A 20,447-nucleotide genomic window follows, 5' to 3' on the forward strand; every position below is an offset into this window, starting at 1 on the left:
TCCAGGCACTTCTGGAAATTTCCATTGTATTATGTCAATCAGCATGTTTTCTCAAAATTGCCTTAAGTTCAAAGGTGCAGGCTGGGTGGGGGTCTTGAACATCTGAATGTCACAATCGTGGCACATTTCTGCCACAGCTATTACCAGAAAAAGCCCCCAGCAAATGGGTTTCACCTTTGAAGCAGTTAGATGGTACTATTGCCTTCCTCATAGGCGGTAGGGAAAAAAACACTTGTTCATTCTGGATAGCTCTCCATTGATGGCTTGGAGCAGGCGACAGCAAATTTTTCCTGTCAAGGGCCAGATAGTAAATATTCTTGGTTTTGCCAACCATATGGTCTCTGTCACGGGCACTCCACTCTGCCCCTGCAGGGCCCAAGCCACCGTGGATGATACATAAATGAATGGGTATGGCTGCATCCCAATATCTTTATTTATGGATACTGAAGTTTGAATTTCATATAATTTTAACATATTACAGGACATTAGTCATCTTTTGATTTCCCTCCCCAACCATTTAAAAATGCAATCATCATTCTTAGCTTATGGGCACTACTAAAACAGATGGTGACCTACAACTGGCCCATGGGCCATTGTTTGCTGATGCTGACTCAGAGAAAACACTATCACACTAGAGTTTTTTTTTTTTAAGTGTGGATATCTTCCCTGTGTTTAATGTGATACAGATGAATTAAGGTTTTCTTTTTTTTTTCTTATGTAGCTAATTTTTCATTAAGTTCCTGCAAGTTTATTAATAAGGGATAATTCTAAGAGCATACGAATATGGAACAGAGAATCAACATAATCTCTTTTGTTGTCAGTTTTTATTCAAATTAGATATTGAATGCCACTGTGGTTATCTTCTTCTTTTATAAGATGTGCATAAAAATAAAATTACCTTACTTAATAACGTGCAAAAACTAAATGCTAAAGTAGTCCAACTCCAGGCAGGAGTGGATCTAACAGGCTGAAGGTGAAAAAAATTCTGACAGAAGAATAAATGGGCATTCTTTTTCATCAAAACCAAGGTATGTATTATTAATATGGGGTGGCATTTATGACGTCAAAAATAAAATAAAGAGTATTTTGTGCCTTTCTCCCTATGATTCAGTGAAATACTGAAATGTAAATATCAATAATCAACTATAAAAGCAGCTTGGCTCGCCTTGATTTCAAAGCATGTAATTTAGCATCATAATGCAGTTTAAGAAAATTGCCATGCTCTACTTAGTGGTCACTAGAAATTCCAATAGTCTGAGGATGTAGAGATCTGCACGCCAGGTTCCGAAGCAGAGAGCCAGCTCTGCCAGCCTCAGTCTCTGCTGGCGCTCAGACATATCATTAGGAAAGGAGGAGAGAGCTGTACTGTCTGCAGACCAGCAACACAGTCATTCCAGCTTACTTAGCAATGTGCAGCTTGATAATAAATGCAATTCTCAACCTGTTTTTAATTACATCGATTTTAGAGTTAAGATAAGTGTTCTCTAGCAATCTAATTATGACATTTGACAGATTATGTTGCAAATGGCTCCAGATACTGGAAAACACTTGCATTTTGTCATGTGACCTGTGGTTGTATTCAATTGAAAATATATATTTAATCTAGGAGAGCTATATAATTGATTGAACCATTTGCCATTGCCAACATCCAACCTTTCCACGATAATTCTGTGATTCAATCTATTAGTGTGTATGAAATAAATTGTCTGCCTTTAAAAATATGCTACATGTTTAGCAAATATGTTTTTGTTCCAAGCTTGTCAAATAGGTAGACAATATCATGAAAAAAACTTACCATCATCAAGCATATGTCTTTCACGTCCTATGAATGACTACGTCCTCGGGGTACTTATATTCATTATATAAGTGAATAATGATTTGCTAAACATTAGTGTTGCTTCTTTCAATTTTTCTCTAAAGTGAGCTTACAATCGCCATTTGCCTCCTTTCATTCAGATTATAACAAGGTAGCCTGAATTAAAGTCATATTCTGTTTCCACCATTATCATTACAGACACTGATAGAAGCAGATCACAGTGCTTGTGGGGCCAGTGGACACACAGACACACACCTTTCATTTGGGAGTGTTATTGAAGCTCCCAGGCAGAGCCCACCCCCTGTGGACAGGCCACCCAGTGGGGTCCTGATTACACACCTGTGCTCGTGCGGTAGGTTCCGGTGTGTGCTGGCGGCAGAGGGTCCCCCTGGCTCTGGCTGAGACTCCTCATAGGGGGCTTCTGATAGACGCGGTCTTCGTAGATGGGATCTATGTGGTGTTCTGGGGACTGCAGGGCCCGCAGCTCCGGGCCCAGGTGCCCATGCTGGCTGCTGTATGAGGCTCGAGACCCAGCTGAAATAAATTAACAGAGAGGCATCAAGGCTCAGGCGACCTCTAAACAGAACTTGATTAATCAAAGACATATTCAAATTTTTTGGACAAAATTTTTGAAATTCTCAGGAAATCAAATGAATAACATGAGATGGCAGCAATACGTCAATCTAATCAGCTTATCGGCATCACCCAGCTGCCTGGCTTTGCGACCAAACATGATCTCACTCTAAAAATGATGTTTCTGAGATAAACCCACATGGAACAAGACTGGTGAAATGTTATTTTTCTCAAAACCTAATGAATGTAGCTAGGTTCTTCACTAAAGGAATCAGGTAGATAGTCAATCCTAAAAATCTCTTATTAGCCCATAGTCCTTGCATCTTAAATCGTACAAGAGAAATCATTTTAAATGATGAGCTACAATGGCAAAGCCATCTTGATGTTGTTCCTAAAAAAATGAACTAGAATTTGTTCCCATCAGCAGTATTTCCCTGGGAAAAGGATAAACCAAATGTTTTAACTTACAACAGCTTAAATCCCCGAGAGAAGCAGATATTAAAGAAAAAGGTTTCAAGTTATATTTTCCTTTACTCTGACCCTCTTAAGTTGAAGCATTTACGTTTAGCCTGCCTCTCTCTGAAAAGCTAGGAATGATTGCCACTAACTGGTTTAATGTATAAATTGTGGCTACACATCACTTGGTAGTATTTATAAATCCTTATTTGTGTCACTTCATTGCATGGTATGGGAAGAGGTGTTGATGTGAGGCAATGCTATGGACCAGAGAACGACAAGAAGGTCTCGGAAGAAAAGAAGCCTCTGTACATCAAAAAATAAGACTTTAGGGCAGGTGAAGAGGCTGGCTTGACAGACAGGAAGGAGGACGCTGACTGAGGGCCAATGTTTTATCTGAGGTACAGTCAGAACCACTGGAGCAGAAACATCAGGGGAATCATTTGCACTGGGGCAATGAGATGGCCTTGGGGCATCAAGGAGATCTTCCATGTTGAATACAGAACACAGACAGGAACCAAAGGAGACAATGGCTGATTTTGGGAATGAGCCTTCAGCTACATCCTACAACTAATCCCCACATGGAGCACTGGGATTTAATTGGCAACTGTCTTTCAGCAGCCCTAGTTCAGCCTCTCCATTCTGGATTAACATGTCAGGGTGCTGGGATTCCTCGATCTTGGCCATGTCTCGACAGCTCTCCTTCCATTGTGCCTTCCTCAGTGAGCACTTCAAAGCCAAAGTCTTCAAATGCTCGATGTTAGGTCTGTTTCGGCAGGAACATATAAACTCACAATTGTAATATTCTTGTCTAGAATATTTGAGAAAAAAAGCCATTGTACTTTTTAAATTGCCAATAGAAAAATGTTTTACTGGTATATTTAACACGGGCTACTTTAAGTACATAGAAAACAGCGTTTCTGAATAATTGGAGAAGTGGTGAGAACTCTATGAATTCAGTGTTAACAAAAACCACTGAGTATTCTGAGGAGGAGAAAGGGACAGGGCAGGCAAGTGCCTTACTTTTCTCTTTGCGGGTAATTAAATTCTGATTTAGATAGCGCTCCGATGAATGATGGATTCAAAATAACTGTTTTGCATAATTAGGTTCATTGCATCTGATTCATCAAATGCTAACGTCACTCTGAATATTATCTCAAGCTTATATTTTCCAGGAATATATTTAAGTACAACATACTTTGCATTCCTGTTGGCAATTCTTATTCCTGAAGGTTTTGAAAATATTGCTAAGGATTTAAAAATGTAAAAATTAAAAAAAAAAAGTCATCACATCCAAATGCAGAGATAAATAAAAGTTATCCATCATTGGTACATTTAGAGTTGTTACTTTATCATCACTCCTTTATTCTAAGCATCAAAAAACATCCAATGGTGACCAATGAGAGGATCTGCTGAACTTTTAACTGGTAATGTGGTCTTAGGGTATATGTAAAAATCTTCTTATTACATGCATTTATTTGGCATTCAGAAATTTTCATTAGTGCCATTAATCAAATTGATGACCAAGGGTGCTAGGCAAGGAGGAATAATCTTAAGGTAAGGTCCACCTATGTGGATATCCATCTTTTGATGTGCTGATATTATTACAAATATAATAATCAAATTAACTATCTGAATAGGATACTATACTTTATGTATTAGAGTGCTCTGAGTAAAACTATAAGCCCATAGTGTTTCCCTGTGTAAACGCTTGTGCAAAATACAGTTACGTATGTAAGCATTATGCGTAGTTCTGAATCAGATAAGGCATTTTAAAAAGAACATGATTTACACTTCTTTTTATCCACTGTGATCAAGTTTCTATTGCTCAAGGGTGGGCACAGTTATTGGCAAGAGAGACACAGAGAACTAGGGGAAAGAAAAGGGCCAAGGAAACAAAGGTTAAAGATGTCACTGCTGGAATTCATGTGTTCTACTACCCGTGTTCAAGAAAGAACATGTTAGATCCATACGAACAAGGCCTGTTTTATTTGGTGCCATTTCAAGGAAAAAATTCTCACACAATGTTTTCTGGGAATCTGCTACAAAATGTCATTAGATGGTGTATATATTTGCTGATTCAAATAAAATGTCCTTTTGTTTAGTAGCAATTTTCTTTCATCATTATGGTCTACTTGAAAGTCAATCTCAAGCGTCACACTGGACTCAAAACGTCATCCATGAGAATTTACATCTTTGCCAGGGACTGGAACTCTGTTATTATCACAAGAAAAAATGCTGGAGAAAATTCAACTTTGTCTAAAATGTTACAGATGTCAAGGCCAAATGTTCTTGCCCATTATGCTGGTGGAGAACAATCCTGGGAACCTGGCCTTGACCAAGACCCTGCAGGATGGCAAAGTCAACCAAAACATGGATGAGCCAAAGAGAAAAGGGAAAGTAGATCCACAGACCAGACCAACTGCCCAGATGGGTTCCCCTGCCATGACAGACATCATGTCATGCAATCATAACACCTGCGTCTATAAAGCATTTGATCAATTACTGCAACAATTCCTACATCATCCAGCATTGATGTCTCAATTTTACAATAGGGTTTTGCTCTTCCTATTTCTTCTCTTCATAGGACAAAATTGGGGCCTAGAGAGCTCAGGCACTGACAGTTTTTCATATACATGCGTTTCTGAAAGTGAGCCTGAAGACTCACAGCTGAAACATGGGTACTCGGCTTACAGGCTAAGGAAGATTTCATGATGCAGGAGGGCTAACGGGTATTGGAATTTCCCTACATATATTCTGTGCTGGCTGCTGCTCCTACAGGTTCAGAGAGCCCCCCCAAAACTGAGAAGGGCTTTCAAGCTGATCTAGGACTAAGCCCGAGGCATTTGCTAAGAACTACCACATGTCCTGCCACAGCATCTCACAGCCATCTCTTCTTCCCCGCAGCAACAGGTGACCTGAATGGATGCTTACACAGCTCAGAATCTGCATGACTACGGACCACTTAGCTGTGGGGTTGGTGTCGGGGGAGAGAGGAAAGTGTTCAGTCCTGTGGCAGGGAGGGAGGTATGGATTCCAGGGGCTCAGAGAGGTGGACAACAGGGACCACTGGAGAAGGAAGGGGCACAAGACCTCAGACATCGCCTGCTTCTATGCTGACACATTTATTCGTTGGTTCTCATTTCCATGTATAACTACCATGAGGAATCGTGACAACCTCAAATTCTACATGTGAAAGGTGGCCTTGGGGTGTTGGTGTTCAACAGTTTGAGGCAAACAGAAATCGTATTTAAAGTAGTAATTTTACTGCTATTTCCTGTGTCATTTTTGCCCAAAGACCTCAAAATAAGAATATGTGAATTCTGTCCCAGATCTGTCTCTAACTAGCTGGATAAACCCAGGAAACTCACCAAACTCTCTGATCCCCGGTTTCCTCAAGTGTAAAAACAGAGATAATAATGTAAGTGGTATTGTTGGAGGATCAGATGAGAGAGATTATGTGTGGAAAGTGCTCTGCAATTGATAAAGCAACATCAAAATAGGTGTCCTCAAGCCACTGAATCTTTGAATCAATAAATTTTGTCATCGCATGCAAATGTATCTTTTGATTTGACAAAATAGTTGAATACCTCTTACCATAAACTATCCAAATTTCAAAAACAACTTGAAGATTTCAACTTGAAATAATCTAAATAAGTCGTTTTCCAGATAATTTTGTGAAGCATTATTGCAAAATGTGAATGTTATAGTTTTATCTTTTCTTAAAAATATATGTGCTTTCTAATGGATTATTGTAAAAAAAAAATTCAGGAATGAATGAAGTTCCTAAGGAAAGAAAACATCGAAATGACCACAAAAAGGTGCCATCATTTTTAGAAAGGAATAGGGCATAATTAAATCTCCAAATTGAAAATAACAAACACCTGCTAATTCAATAGGAAGCCAGTGACAGATCTCAGGGGGTTCTTGACACAGAAAATAATTAATTTAATGGGCACAGAAATTGCACAGCTGAAAAGGGCTACATATGGCTCACCGCCTTGTGTCTTGCCTGTTCCTGTTCCACAGCATGTTTTCCTTGGGTCAACAAGGCTCTGTTTTCATTTGGCCAACAAAACAATGTATTTATTATTTTTGCAATGATTTGCAACTAAATTTCCATGTACTAGATTTTACATCTATCATTTATAGGTACTAGTTAATCGCGATGGATGAATATATTCATTCGACACATTCCCCGAGTGCCTGGGAACCTCCAAGAGTTGAGGATGTCCTAGTGCTCAAGACAGACAAGGTCCTTGGCTTTGAAAATAAGTTATTACATGCAGGAGGATGGAGGAAAAGGTGTTGAAGAAAAATGAGGCAGGGCAGTGAGAAGAGAGACAAAGTGTCAGGAGGTTGTGGTGTTTGGATGGGGGATCAAGAAAGTTCTTTCTGAGCATCTGACATTTTAGCAGAGAGCTGCAGACAGTAAGAGAATGAGCCTCACGAGAGAAAGAGCTGTATGGTTCTCAGGCAGAGGGAACCAGCAGCAGACACGAGGCATCCCTCCAGGATTTCAGAATATACAGAGAAGTGATTTTATGTGTACTGAAACAATATTGTCTTTAAAAGAAACACCAGTAAGTATATGAAATTTTTATGAGTACATACTACAACTGCTTGTATGAACAAAATGATTTTTTAACTCAAAATTTTGAAATTTTGAAATTTCATGGCAAACACATTTTTATCAGAAGGATTTGCAGCATTCAATGGGAGATCACACAACCTTGGGAGAACTGCATAGCTGAAAATTCAGCTCCAACTATTTGGGTTTTTTTTTTTTTTTTTGGCATTTCAATTTTCATTCCTTAGAATAGGATTAATTCTCAAATCTTAGTTTATTCCTCAAAGAATCGTCTAGAAAACTTGCTGAAAATGCTGACTTCTGAATACAACCCCCAAGAGATTCCGATTAGGTCAGCCATGTGGGGATGCATCAATGTACATTTTAATGGGCACCCCCAAGCCTCCTGGTTCTAATGCAGGGATCACACCTGAGCCATCCTGTACCAAATAAAGGAGAAAAAGAGGAGATGGGCATATTTATTTTCAAAAAATAGGCATCTAATGTGTTACACCTTCCATTTATCATTTGTCACTTTATTCAGACAATTCCACTTAATATAGGTGATGCCAATTACTTTACGACATTAATAAAACAGGTCCATGCTGGTTTTTTTAAATTGGAATTCATTCATATTATTTTATTTATATACTCTATCATTTATGACTCTCTAATTTAGTGCAAATTCACCTGCCTTTACAAAGAAATATATTTTTGTGTGTTTCCATTTTGTAGTATCAGTATAGTTTATAAGGACATACTGCCATTTAACTGGTCTCTCCAAATGTAGCACTCAGTTTCAAATGCTCATTTGCAAAGAGATGGGGGGAGAAAAAGAAGGATCTAAACGACATAGTATTCACATGGCCAGAGTGAGCAGGCTTAATGTGTTTGTGAACAGTTCTTTCATTATGAGATAAAGTGCTGTTGTACGGAGAAAAAAAGTAAATTTCTGATGATACGAAGAGAAGTCCCAAATAAAATTGAGGTTTTAAAAATTGTGTAATCAGTTAATGCATTGATAATTACTAATGAAACTACAACTTTGAAGGGCAAGAGGGAACCTCTATAGAGAAGGGTGGGGCCTGGACTGGACACCAGTTTTTCCCTTGGAAATCTACACTGCTGTTGTTCCTTTGTGGACACCCTGATTTCAGGGGTATGGCCCATGATGACAGGTCAGCATCGCTAGGCAACACGGCTTTGCAGGTAGTCAGCCTGTACTCTGTGATAGTTGATGGCTTTGAAATAGCTCTTTTCTGGACTTTGAACCTCTTAAAATGTTTGGCTTGATATCTGCTATCATGAAACGCCAGGGGGAAAAAGTGGTATCAGCATATAAACACTTTGAGATATACAAAAACTAACTTTGGTTAACATTATCTCAGAAATGTATACTAGGTAAATTGTTGAGAGGTGCAAATATTACATCTTAGATCTGAAGAATACCTCATCATAATAAAACTTATCTCAAAGGCGGCACATCAAGAAAGGTGTGCCTCAAATGCTACTTTGGGATTATCCATGAGGAACTGGGCACATTCACATTCTTCCTTCTGAACTCTGTTTACTGAGACTAACTTGTTTTATTCTTGATTTTTGCTTTTGACCCAAAACTCCAAAATCTCCTTCCTACTCCTATGTTAATTCAAAAATTAAACCCGCTATTTCAAGGACCCCAAAATATTTCCCTGTGTATTCTGAATCAAGCCTATCAACTGAATTTCATTTGCAAATGATCACTAATTTGTTGTAATTCATTTGACATCTTATATCATGCTGTTATCAATGTAAAGATAGAAGGACACATTTCTCATATAGGTTAAGAGTCATATTTCAGACTTAGGTTTGGAAGGAGCATTATTAATTCACATGATTTCGAAGACAAAATTGCACTGAAACCAAATAATTTCAGTGTAACAGGCCATCTGATAATATAAAATGATCCATAAATCTCTTTTTGGAAAGAAAAAAATGCCCTTCATCATATTTCATAAGTGCTAGATTTTCTTATATTATACTAACTTAGCACAGCTTTGCTGCTATTACTAATAACTTGAATACTATGCAGTCTCTGGCAGCGTACAAAACACAGAATTTGTTCCTGTAACTTTCCTGATGAGGTTTTCTGATACAATTTATTGTTATGATTAAACCTCATCATACCTTTTACAAAATGAACACTGTAAACTATTGGGACTCAAATACTTTCCAGCGAAAATAATTTAAAAGTCAAAATCACTGCCCAGGACATCATGGTAAGCATGTCCATGTGATCTCATCCCTATAAAAGTATATGTCCCTTGCTCCTGAACTTTCTTTTTAACCACAAGCATTTATTCCCAAATGGTTAGGGAAAAAGGCTTCTTTTGTTCAGTTCTTTTTGTGACAGGCAGGCATCTGGAACATAATGATAGTGGTAACCGAGTATAATGAGTAATGTGGAGTCCTGTATCAAGCTTTGCATTTTTACTTTCAGTGGACGGTTGTTCTTCCTCTCTAGTGAAATGGATGGAGTGTAATGCCCCACCCCTCATGCACGGCTCCAACTTAATGAAGAACCAGTAGGAACCTATGGCTAAGCTGGTATTGGTAATAGTGAAACATACGAAGTACACAGGGATAGTTTGACCCGTGTAACCAATATCTATTTTGGGTTTCCTATCTCACGGGAAATAGAAAGTAGCACCAAATTTACTAGCCATGTATTTTGGTGTTTTTCAAAATGCCACATGCCTATCAATGCCCTAATTGGAATGCAGGTTCTGGCTCAGTGGGTTTGAGGAAGGGCCTGAGGTTCTTCATTTCCAGCAAGTTCTCGGGCAATGCTGGCGCTGCTGGTCCGCGGACCACCCTTTGAGAAGCCAGGACGTATTTGTCTAGCTATGAATACATACCTGGTCACTAGGAGCCCCGGAGACAGACCATCATTGCCATGGTCTCTTCTGCCTCAGTGCTAGGATTATGGGTGTGATCCACTGTGCCCAGCACCCCTGCTTTGTTAGGCAAACACAAGTGGTCTCAAGAAAGGCACAGGTCAAGAGTATAGCTAGACACTAGCAATGCAGGTGCTCATGGGCCTGGGCTCTGCAAGCACAAGCTGTGCTGGTCATGACAACTGTGACCATTCTATCAGCTGCTGCAGAGTGACTGATCTTAGCTACAGTTGGCCGGGCCCCACACTGGGGGGACTTCAAAGGCCTTAATGAGCAGGATAGCTGCGGCAAGAGTCACTTCTAGTGGGGAAAGAACATCTTTCCATTTCCAGGGTGGACTTTTTTTAAGACAGTACATTGTTGCCCCTTGTTCCTGTACTCTTTCTAACCAAAAACATTTATTCCCAAACTGTTTGGAAAACAGGCTTCTCACTACGTTGTCTAAGCTGGTCTCAAACTCCTGAGCTCAAGTGATCCTCACACTTCAGTCTCTCCAGTAGCTGGGACTACAGGGGACTGACCACCATGTCTGGGTCAGGGTGGATTTTTTAGACATCGGTGGGCTGGAACATTTTTGCTATGATTACGGTGTTTCTTGGGTGATTCTGGAGAGGCAAGTATCTAGGTTCCTTGCATTGCCACAATGCACACATATGTAAGGATAGCTCAGGGCCTCTCAACCCTGAAAGAACATGCATGGCATTTGTCTGGGAGACTTTTTAAAGAGGAGCAATGCTGTGACAGGTGCACTCCAGACCAGGACCTCAGGGGAGGGGCCCAGGGAATGGAATAGCTCCAACAATCTCCAGGTGTCTCTAAGAAGCATCCAAGCTCTGGATGGCTAGGGGTCAAACTAGTAGATTTGGGGCTAGATGTAGGATCTTGAGGAGCATGTGTCAAGGTTTGGTCCTCAACAGACCCTTTAAGGCTGGAGCTTCGGAATATCCCCAGAAATATCAATTCCTGAAAGTGAGGGAAGGAAGGAACCTCTTCTTAGATGAGGTTTTAGTGTCAAAAGTTTGCGGGTATCTTTAAAAGTAGAGGCTGCTTTTTGCCCCTAGCATGCTACACCTAGGGGCACGTCCCTAGCATGCCTCCTGCTGGGAAGTCCCTGGGAGGTCACAGGTTGTGGCCAGGCACACATGGCAGGACATTTCCTGCCTCTGCCTTTTCCCTTTCCTTCTGCAGGTCTCTGGGCTGGATCAAGTGTGATGTCTGAGGAGGGTGGGGTCAGTGCTGTGACAACCATGTGTGTCCTGTGAACTCTTGCTCTAAAGAACTACTGTAACCATACCCTTCAAGAAAGAGACAGTCCTGACTGAAGATAGGGAAAAGACCCCTAGAAAGACTCTACCCAGGCACTCTAAACCCTTCTCAGCTGAGACCAGGTAGAATAGGAAATTATGGAGTGATCAAAATTTGGAATTTGTAATATCTTTGTACAGAAGAGCAACATAATTTGACTTCAGACTTGTAACAGAAGTCTTTTGACATAAGCATGCAAAGAAATTTAACCTGTGAAGGTTAATTTTTACCCGGGAGAAGCCTTGTACTTAAGATTTGTTTCAAGCTACCTCTCGTCCCTGGGAGTAGCTTTTGGCAGCTACTGGGAGGGGTGGGTCCAGAGTCTTCGTCACCACAAACTTCTGATTGTCCTGATTAACTACAGATGCAGGGCAATCTATGACTTGGTACTTTATTAATTAGTCACTTACCAGAGTTTTAACGGCCACATTCACACAGATATTCTTCCTTACCAACGAGTGGCATTTTATTTCTCAACAGCTGCGTCTCAATACCCCATCAGTGCAATTTTCCAACAGTGCATCTGGAGTCTGGCTTCCAGACCTCATTATTATGGATCATTATGAATATTTCCATGGAAATAATCCAGAACAAGGTGCTCCCAATCTACTTTTGTTGTTGTTGTTGTTACATCAAGATGCAAAGCAGGCCAGACCTGTGGGCTGAAGATTCAGGGAGCCCAGAAGTCTCCATTCTGCTTTCCAGAGTGCTGACTGCTGTGGGAACTAAGCTAAGTGTTCATTTTTGATTGTGTGGCTTCTGCCCATCAAAGGGGTACAGATGAACTTTTCAAGGTATGAACTAGAATAAGCTTAACAGGCAAGAACAGGATTAAACATGCAGTTATCTTTGTAAATGGGTTCAAATATTTTGAAAACCATGTAAACTAAGATGTTTTACATCTCAACATCCTAAACAGAGGCCTTTTTCCTCAGATTGTGTAAGATAGGTCCAAGGTAGGCTGCACAAATTCCCTTTAAACAATTAGACATTTAGCTTCTAAAATGCAAATTTAAAATGTACTCTCCCCATATCATTTTTCTACTGTATCTTTCACCAACACTCACAGAATGACCTCTGTCATAACTCCAGAAGAAAAAGACACCCTAACTCTCAACATAATTTAAAGGGAGGAAATGACAAACAGCCTCACAGATCAGTAATTCTCTGTACTTACATTTTATAGCCTCTCTATATCAACATTTTACTAATTTTTATTATTTTATTCAACATAATATTCAGCATGTATAAAACGAGTTGGAGAAGAGAGGAAGTCTGTTGTGTAATAAACAGTTCTAAGGAGAACTCAAATTTTCCTTTGATTCTTTTCCTCTCAAAAGCTTTAATGTGTGTGTGTGTGCACTTATATTTTAAAGATCAATTATTTATTGGGTTATGTACATATAATAATCATTTGAATAGCAGTTGTATTCATTAAAACATTAATTTTCTAATTCAATACAAAACTGATGAAACCAATCTATAGCTAAAATTCTCCCACCTCCTTTTTCAAATGTTGTCATTATCCAGAGAATATACTGTTAAACAAACAACTGGTATGGTACCCTAGTGATGTTAGTGATGCTTTCCAGTACAGAAAGTCAATTTGTTTTGACTACATACAGTAAATATTACATATCTGAAAAAAGCTTCCAAGTTGGGGGAAGGGGACTGTTTTTGGTCATGTGAATAACAACAAGCGAACTGACTACTAGGGTCTAAATGTTTGTGCTCTCCTCGCCCCTCAATTCTTAGGTTGAAAGCTAACACCCAATGTGATGGTGTTAGGAGGTGGGGCCTGTGGGAGGTGATGAGGTCATGAGGGTGACCTCATGTCACCTGTCATGAGTGGGATTAGTGCCCTTACACCCCAGAGAGAGCCAGGTGAGGACACAGCAAGAAGGGGCCATCTATGAGGCGAAAAGTGGGCCCTCATGGGACAATGAATCTGCCAGCACCTTGGTTTTGGACTTTCCAGCCTCCAGAACTAGGAGAAATAAATCTCTGTTGTTTGTAAGTTACACAATTTATGATATTTTTTATAGCAACCTAAACAGACTAAGACCCTGACTCAGCCACAGAAAAAACTGTGGCATTATCTGCTTCTAACCAGCTGAGCTTAAGACCTGAATGATAAATGCCTTTGTGTGTGTGTATGTGTGTGCATGTGTGTGTGTTCATATATGTGTGTGTGTGTGCGTGTGTGTATTTCTTATTCTAAAGAGAAATAAATACTGACTTCCCTTTTCTACATCAATTTTCTATTTTGGTCTCTCTTTTTCATGCCACTAATTCTTTCCAATTCCTCAGTAATCTTTGATAATTTATCATATTTGAGAAAGAAAAACCCAGTGACAGCTTCTTTCCACAGTGTCAAGGGCAGCATTTGCCACTGTGCATTCTTGAGTTAGAATTTCTGGAGGGGAAGGCAGGGCATTCAGACTGGCAGTCTTCCTTCAGAATGAGTGGTGGGGGTTGGGGGAGCAGTCCCTACTTCCTCACCACTCCATATGCCTGTACTATCTAATGTAAACCAGCATCTATAACAGAAGTCTCGAAGTTTCTTCAAGAGAACACCTCTTAGAGTAAGCACTGGCTATAGGGTCACCATTCTGGTAGGAGAGATATTTGTCAGGGGGTGCCAACTTAGAACTGTCTTGAACACTGACTTTCAAGTAATCCCTCTATCTTCAGCCCATCTCTCCCCAGCCCCATCCCCTCAAGCTCGGCTCTGACCCTTGGGCCTGTCCAGGAATTCACAGAAGACAGCCGACCCACCTCCAAAGTCCAGAGAGCTCATCCTCAAAAGACAACACTCCTATATTTTAATTGCTTGTCACTCTACTTTCTAGAAATTCTTCACTTGGCTTGCTTGTTGGTGACACTGAAACCCTGGTCTCTGTGGTTTCGTCTCTCTTTCTCTCTCTCTCTCTCTCTCTTTTGAGAAGCAGGCTCGCTCTGTTGCCCAGGTTGGAGTACAATGACACGACCTCGGCTCACTGCAACCTCTGCCTCCTGGGTTCAAGCAATGCTCCTGCCTCAGCCTCCTGAGTAGCTGGAATTACAGGTATGTGCCACCACACCTGGTTAATTTTTTGTATTTTAGTAGAGACAGGGTTTCACCATGTTTGTCAGGCTGGTCTCGAACTCCTGACCTCATGATCTGCCCACCCCCCGCCCAGCCTCCCAAAGTGCTGAGATTACAGGTGTGAGCCACTGCGCCCAGCCTCTGTGTTTTTGTCTCTTTTGTGACTTCATTCCCTATTGTATTCCTGTACTTTTATTTTCTGAGGTGTCTGGAAAATAGGGGAAACAATGAGTAGGCAGAGGATGCCATCTTGAACAATTATCTTAGATAGTTTTCGTTTTTTTAGGGCACATTTTCTCAGTTAAAGCATAATCAAAATCTTATAAAATCAATAATATTAGAAGACTTTCACTGAATTCTATACAAAGACGCCACTTTCCTACCAAAGACCAAAAAAAAAAATGGTCTGTTTACTGCCATTTGATTTATAAGGCTGCTATGAGGTAGGAAAAGAAGGGTAGGTATTAACTTCTGTGAAGGAAACAAAAATGAAAGACACCAGGAAGACCTTTTGGGCCACCTAGCCATCCCAACTCTTAGTTCTGGGCTGAGGCACTAACTTGCCATATGGGAGTGTTAAAATTGCACTGTTTCCACTTCAGTTTGACCTGGACATCAGTTGGATAGAAATGGGATATGAAGGTAAGTTGAAGAGAGGTGCTATATCAAATGAATGTACAAAAGAAATGTTTGATTACCATTTCTGTGAGTTCCAGACCTGTAGGCAGATGAATGCTATTAGACTGGGCTTAGCATATACAGAGGATGGAAGGTTTGCTGAAGAAGTTTCATGTCTGCCTTCCTGGGAGGTGAGGAATTCCAGAGAGATGAGCTTGCACGAAGCCACTGAGGTATGGATTCCCTACTATAACATGGGGTCCCAGAATTCCAGAGGGTAAGTGCTGGCTGAATAACTGCTTTGTTGGTGGAAGCAGGAGATGGTTGGTGTGTGGAAATCAGTCTGCACTCCCCAAGTGTGTGGGGGTGTAGGATGCAAGAATGCACCATGCAGAAGGGAGACCCATATTGCATTGATTCTAAAGACGGCCGGGGCAGGCACTGGGTTCCTAATGCTTATGAGGAAGGGGCTGGAGCCCCAAGGCATGGCCAGAAGGGAAGGCAATGAGTCTCTGTCATTAGGAGAGTACCCAGTTGGGTCTAGTTCGAAAGAACCCCTGGAAACTCCAGTTGAGAGCAAGTCAGCCTTAACCACCTGTAAAAGGTTAAAGTTGATTGACATCACAGGTTGATCATATTCTAATTAGTATAGCTACACTGGAATTTTTTTTTTTTTAACTTTAAGTGATGGTGGGAAAATCTAAATATCTAGCACTAGAGTGAGCAGAATGTTCATGAGAACTGTGCGATGCTTGTCCACGGCACAGGAAGATTAGCTTTCCAAAATGAATTGAAAGGAGCAGCAGGGGCCAGATACCAAGTTGCATTTTGACCCCATCCCAGGAGCCCTGGCCTAAACAAACTCGCTCATTACCCTAGTAGACTTCACATTTCCTTTGAGAACCTCACTGCAGAGACTGCAAAGCTTTCATCTAGGATTAGACTCTTTTTTTCTTTTTTTCTTCCTTATATAAAGTGTACCTGGAAACCTTAACCAGTCAGGGAATGGGTCTGAAATCTCTAAACAGTAAAGATTCAGCGTTTACAGTGCACAAACCACTCTAAATACTGAGTTTTAGGTCCATTTGAATGGGGGACAAGTTAGACACGCCTTGACCAAATTCCTCTCCATATTAGGTCAATTTTGATTAAAATCATTGGTTAAGAGTCTCCATTTTATTCATTTCAATTTTACCTCAAAATAAGTTTCTGATGTTTGACTTAACTTTAATGCATATTTACAACTCGTATTTCTTTTCAAAACAGGATTAATTTAGCTATAAATTCCCAAAGTGAAAGGATTATGTTTTCTTTGTAAAAGTGAACAAAAATTGGTACCGATGAAGTTATAGTCACACATTCAATAGGATGTTGACAATTTTTTTTAGATATTATTACTTTCTTTAAAATCATGAGTCACTTAAATAAGCTGAAAACTTATATTGCATTTCTACATCCTTTGTGTTTTTCTCCACTGACACAAAAATATACTACCTCTAACTATGCATCACGTACATTTAAGACTACAGAGAATCTGGGGTCAAAGCGACATAGGTTCAAATCACATCCGTCATTCCTAGACAAGTAACTTTGGGCAAGCGTACTGTTTGGGCCAACATTCTAGTTTTCAAATCTGTAGAATGGGGGTAAAAATCATGTCTGCCTCATTAAGTTGCTGGAGACTACATGAGATTTCTTAAAATAATACATTTAATTCTTAATTTATAAAAAAAATTAAATTAACCAAACTTTGGGTCAGGAAAAAATAGAAAAAGTAGCCTTTTTTCTCAACCATTTATAAGTGATAATTTTTGTATTGTCCCATTTCAAAACAAACGAGAACGAGTTTTAAGAAGCAGTGGAGGACTATTTCAGTGGCTTCCAAAGTGATTCCCTGCCCATTTTTTCTTTGTAATTCCAGCCTCCACAAACTTCCCAGAACAAAGTTTCTAACAAGCAAATATGACCATGTCAGTTGTCTGCTGGACAGATAAAATGCTAAGCCTGTTACGGTGGGATGCAGCAGCCTTACTTCCCTCTGCACCTTCATGTCTCACCACTCCTACCACTCTGTCTTTGCTCAAGAAACACTCAGCTTCCGGTTATCTTCCCCTGCCTCCCTGCACCCCACACACACCCTCTCAACTCTGACTTTGTTCTGGCTACTGTTCTTTCTAGTTGCTCCTTTACAGCTTTGCTCTGGGACCACCTCATCGAGGAAGCATGTCGGGTGCACACTGAACCCCGCTGCAAGATGCTCCGCTAGGATGCTCCCATAGTAACTAGCTTCTATTTCACTCTGCACTGGGTTTAAAACTGACCAGTCCTGTGTCCAGTCTGAAGGTAGGTCTCTTGAAACCAGGGGTTATGCCTCACTCACCTGCATATGCCCAACACAGACACTGACATGTTTTGCGATTCAATAAACCTGCTCTATGTCTGAAGCAAAGATGGATGACTTCTTCCTTGCACACCCAAGGTAGTACGGTAGGTATTACTTAGGTTAATATGAGTTAACTTCTGCTGAGCCAGAAAACGTGCTGGTACTTTACGTACATTACGTAAATAATGTTTTTGTAACATAACATTATTTATGTAAACATTATTTATGTAACATACGTAAAGTACATTATTTATGTAACATATGTAAAGTACAAGACCTCTCAGACTTGGCCTTCCACTCCCACCTCGCTGACCTCAAGTCACGTGTTTGCTCTTGTTCTCTCTGATTAACCCCCCTGGTCTCCTTGCTACTCAGCAAACATATCAGACACACCCCCATTTATAAGCCCTTGAACTTGCTGTTCCTCCTGCTTAGAAAACCTTCTCCCAGATAGTCATAGGGCCAGTTCACTCACCTATGTGAGGACAGATTCAAAGTTACCTTCTGTATAAGTACTGTGTACTAACTAATGGCATCACTGGAAACCAAAAACCAAACTACTGCGTACTATGCTCAGTACCTGGGTGACAGGATCAACTGTACCCCAAACCTCAGCATCATGCAATATACCCAGCTAACAAACCCAGAGAGGTACCCCCCGAATCTAAAATAAAAGTTGGAAATTATATATTAAAAAGTCACTTCCTAATTAGAGCCTTCCCTGGTCATCTATCAAAAGTATTTTGATAATTTTCTGTCTTCCTCATTTGAAACAAGGCCAGGGATTTGGGCTGATACTTCAACCCCGGCAGTACATAAAAGGTGCTTAAAGGTAATTATCAAAGGTAGACACGTGCGGTGGCTCAGGTCTATAATCCTAGCACTTTGGGAGGCCAAAGCGGGCAGATCACTTGAGGTCAGGAGGTTGAGACTGGCCTGGCCAACATGGTGAAACCCAGTATCTACAAAACATACAAAAATTAGCTAGGTAGAGGGGCAGGCACCTGTAATCCCAGCTATTGGGAGGCTGAGGCGGGAGAATTGCTTGAACTCAGGAGGTGGATGTTGCAGTGAGCCAAGATCGCACCACTGCACTCCAGCCTGAGCAATGAACAGAGTGAGACTCTGTGTGTGTGTGTGTGTGTGTGTGTACAGAATGATGAATTAGTGAAAGTCACTACTTATCCTGTATCTACCCTTCCTAGTCATCAGTGACAAATCTCTAAAATCACAACCCCGAAATTCCAAAAGCTGTTTTGCCATCGTGACCTAACTGTGCTCTTTCAACTAGCAAACCAAGTAGCTCCCAACGTCACAACACCTCAAATGGTATCAAGCAAACCAAATAAGGCATGGGGGTCTCGGAGTTCCAATATTCCTAATCTCTCAGAAGCATAGGGTTTGTCCCTTATACCTTACCTGGGCCACAGTGTAACCCAAGTGCAACACAAGTTATTTTTACAATGTACTTTTACAGCCCCTTCTTAGACACAATGATAGGAGCTGTTGGCTCTACTCAGCTCCATTCACCCTCCCCTAACCTCTCCACAGGTATCTTCAGGCATGTGGCCACCCTCTCGATTGCTACTGAAATGATAGAGTAGAACATGCAAAAGTCTACAAATATCACCTGTGGGAGAAAGAACTGGAAGCTAAGACTCCTGATTTCTTTCATGAGGTAAGTATAAGAAATGAAATGGCCTATGGTAGGCCACCCGGACTCCCGGCGCCTCAGTCTGCTCTTCTCTGTGGTGGTGGGCATGGCTGAGAAGGGTGTCATGGAGTCTCATAAGAACTCTACCCATCTCCCACTTCTTGACATGATCTGGTAACTTATTTTACAGAATTATATACATGAAGTTTCGGTACATGTTTCCCCGCCCCCTTTTCTAAGCAGATCGCTACTCCCGAGTCCCTACAGCATAAAGATTTTGGTACTCGCACTTGGTTGGCACTAATAATTGTCTACCTCAAAAATTCTATTTAAGAGAGAGAGGCAGTGAGTGAGAGAATATTTTTTTATTTCAGTAAATGTAGCTAGCACAATTTTGTGGGCAGCGGCACTCCAGCCTGAATCCTGTTAGGCCAGGCCAGTCCACACTGGCAATTACTGTGCTGAATTAAAGAAGCCCTTGGCCACCTGCCTTGTGCATGCAACAAGTTCCTTTTTTTTTAATCCTATTTATCTTCACAGTCATCTATTTGTGTCAAGAAAGGAAGCATATGAGCACAGCATCTGTTACTAGAGTGACAGAATTACAGAATTACCAAATACTTCTATAAGGGAAAAAAATTCACAATAAATCCGGGTTAGTTGTCAGGTGTTTCAGAAGACAAAACATTAGTCTTTCAATCATGGTGTCTTGTTTAAGCTGAGCATATGGTGCTAACAGCAGAGAGGCACCAGCTCAGCCTGGTCGCTGACGGGCATAACGACCACAGAAATGTCACCTCCTCTAAATTGGCAGAGGAAAGCAGGTTTGTCTCCCCCAACCCAGCCCCTCCCCCCTGTAATAAAGCAGGTACACATTCAAGGGACTTCATCATTGCTGACTTTGTCCCAAGTGTTAGGACCCAAGGACATCCAATGGCAGATATGGGAGAGTCCGTTAGTTTTCCCAATAACTAATTTAGCAAAGATGTAAATAAATTCAAGCCAAAACAAAAGGGTAATAATTCAAGGCAATTCATTATTCGTTATT

At 40.7% G+C, this 20,447-nt stretch overlaps 1 protein-coding gene across 7 annotated transcripts in view; it reads right to left on the reverse strand.

Annotated features, from left to right (window-relative positions):
• The window catches only part of CTNND2 (catenin delta 2), a 933,747-nt gene that overhangs the window by 377,070 nt on the left and 536,230 nt on the right, over window positions 1-20,447 (reverse strand). For all 7 annotated transcript variants that reach the window (XM_026455692.1, XM_023218279.1, XM_023218276.2 and 4 more), the window contains one exon: window positions 2,156-2,350. In XM_026455692.1, the coding sequence (XP_026311477.1) occupies window positions 2,156-2,350 (195 nt within the window). The remainder of the gene's footprint in view (window positions 1-2,155; window positions 2,351-20,447) is intronic.

This window comes from Piliocolobus tephrosceles, chromosome 4 (genome assembly GCF_002776525.5).
Source record: "Piliocolobus tephrosceles isolate RC106 chromosome 4, ASM277652v3, whole genome shotgun sequence".
Classification (NCBI taxonomy): domain Eukaryota; kingdom Metazoa; phylum Chordata; class Mammalia; order Primates; family Cercopithecidae; genus Piliocolobus; species Piliocolobus tephrosceles.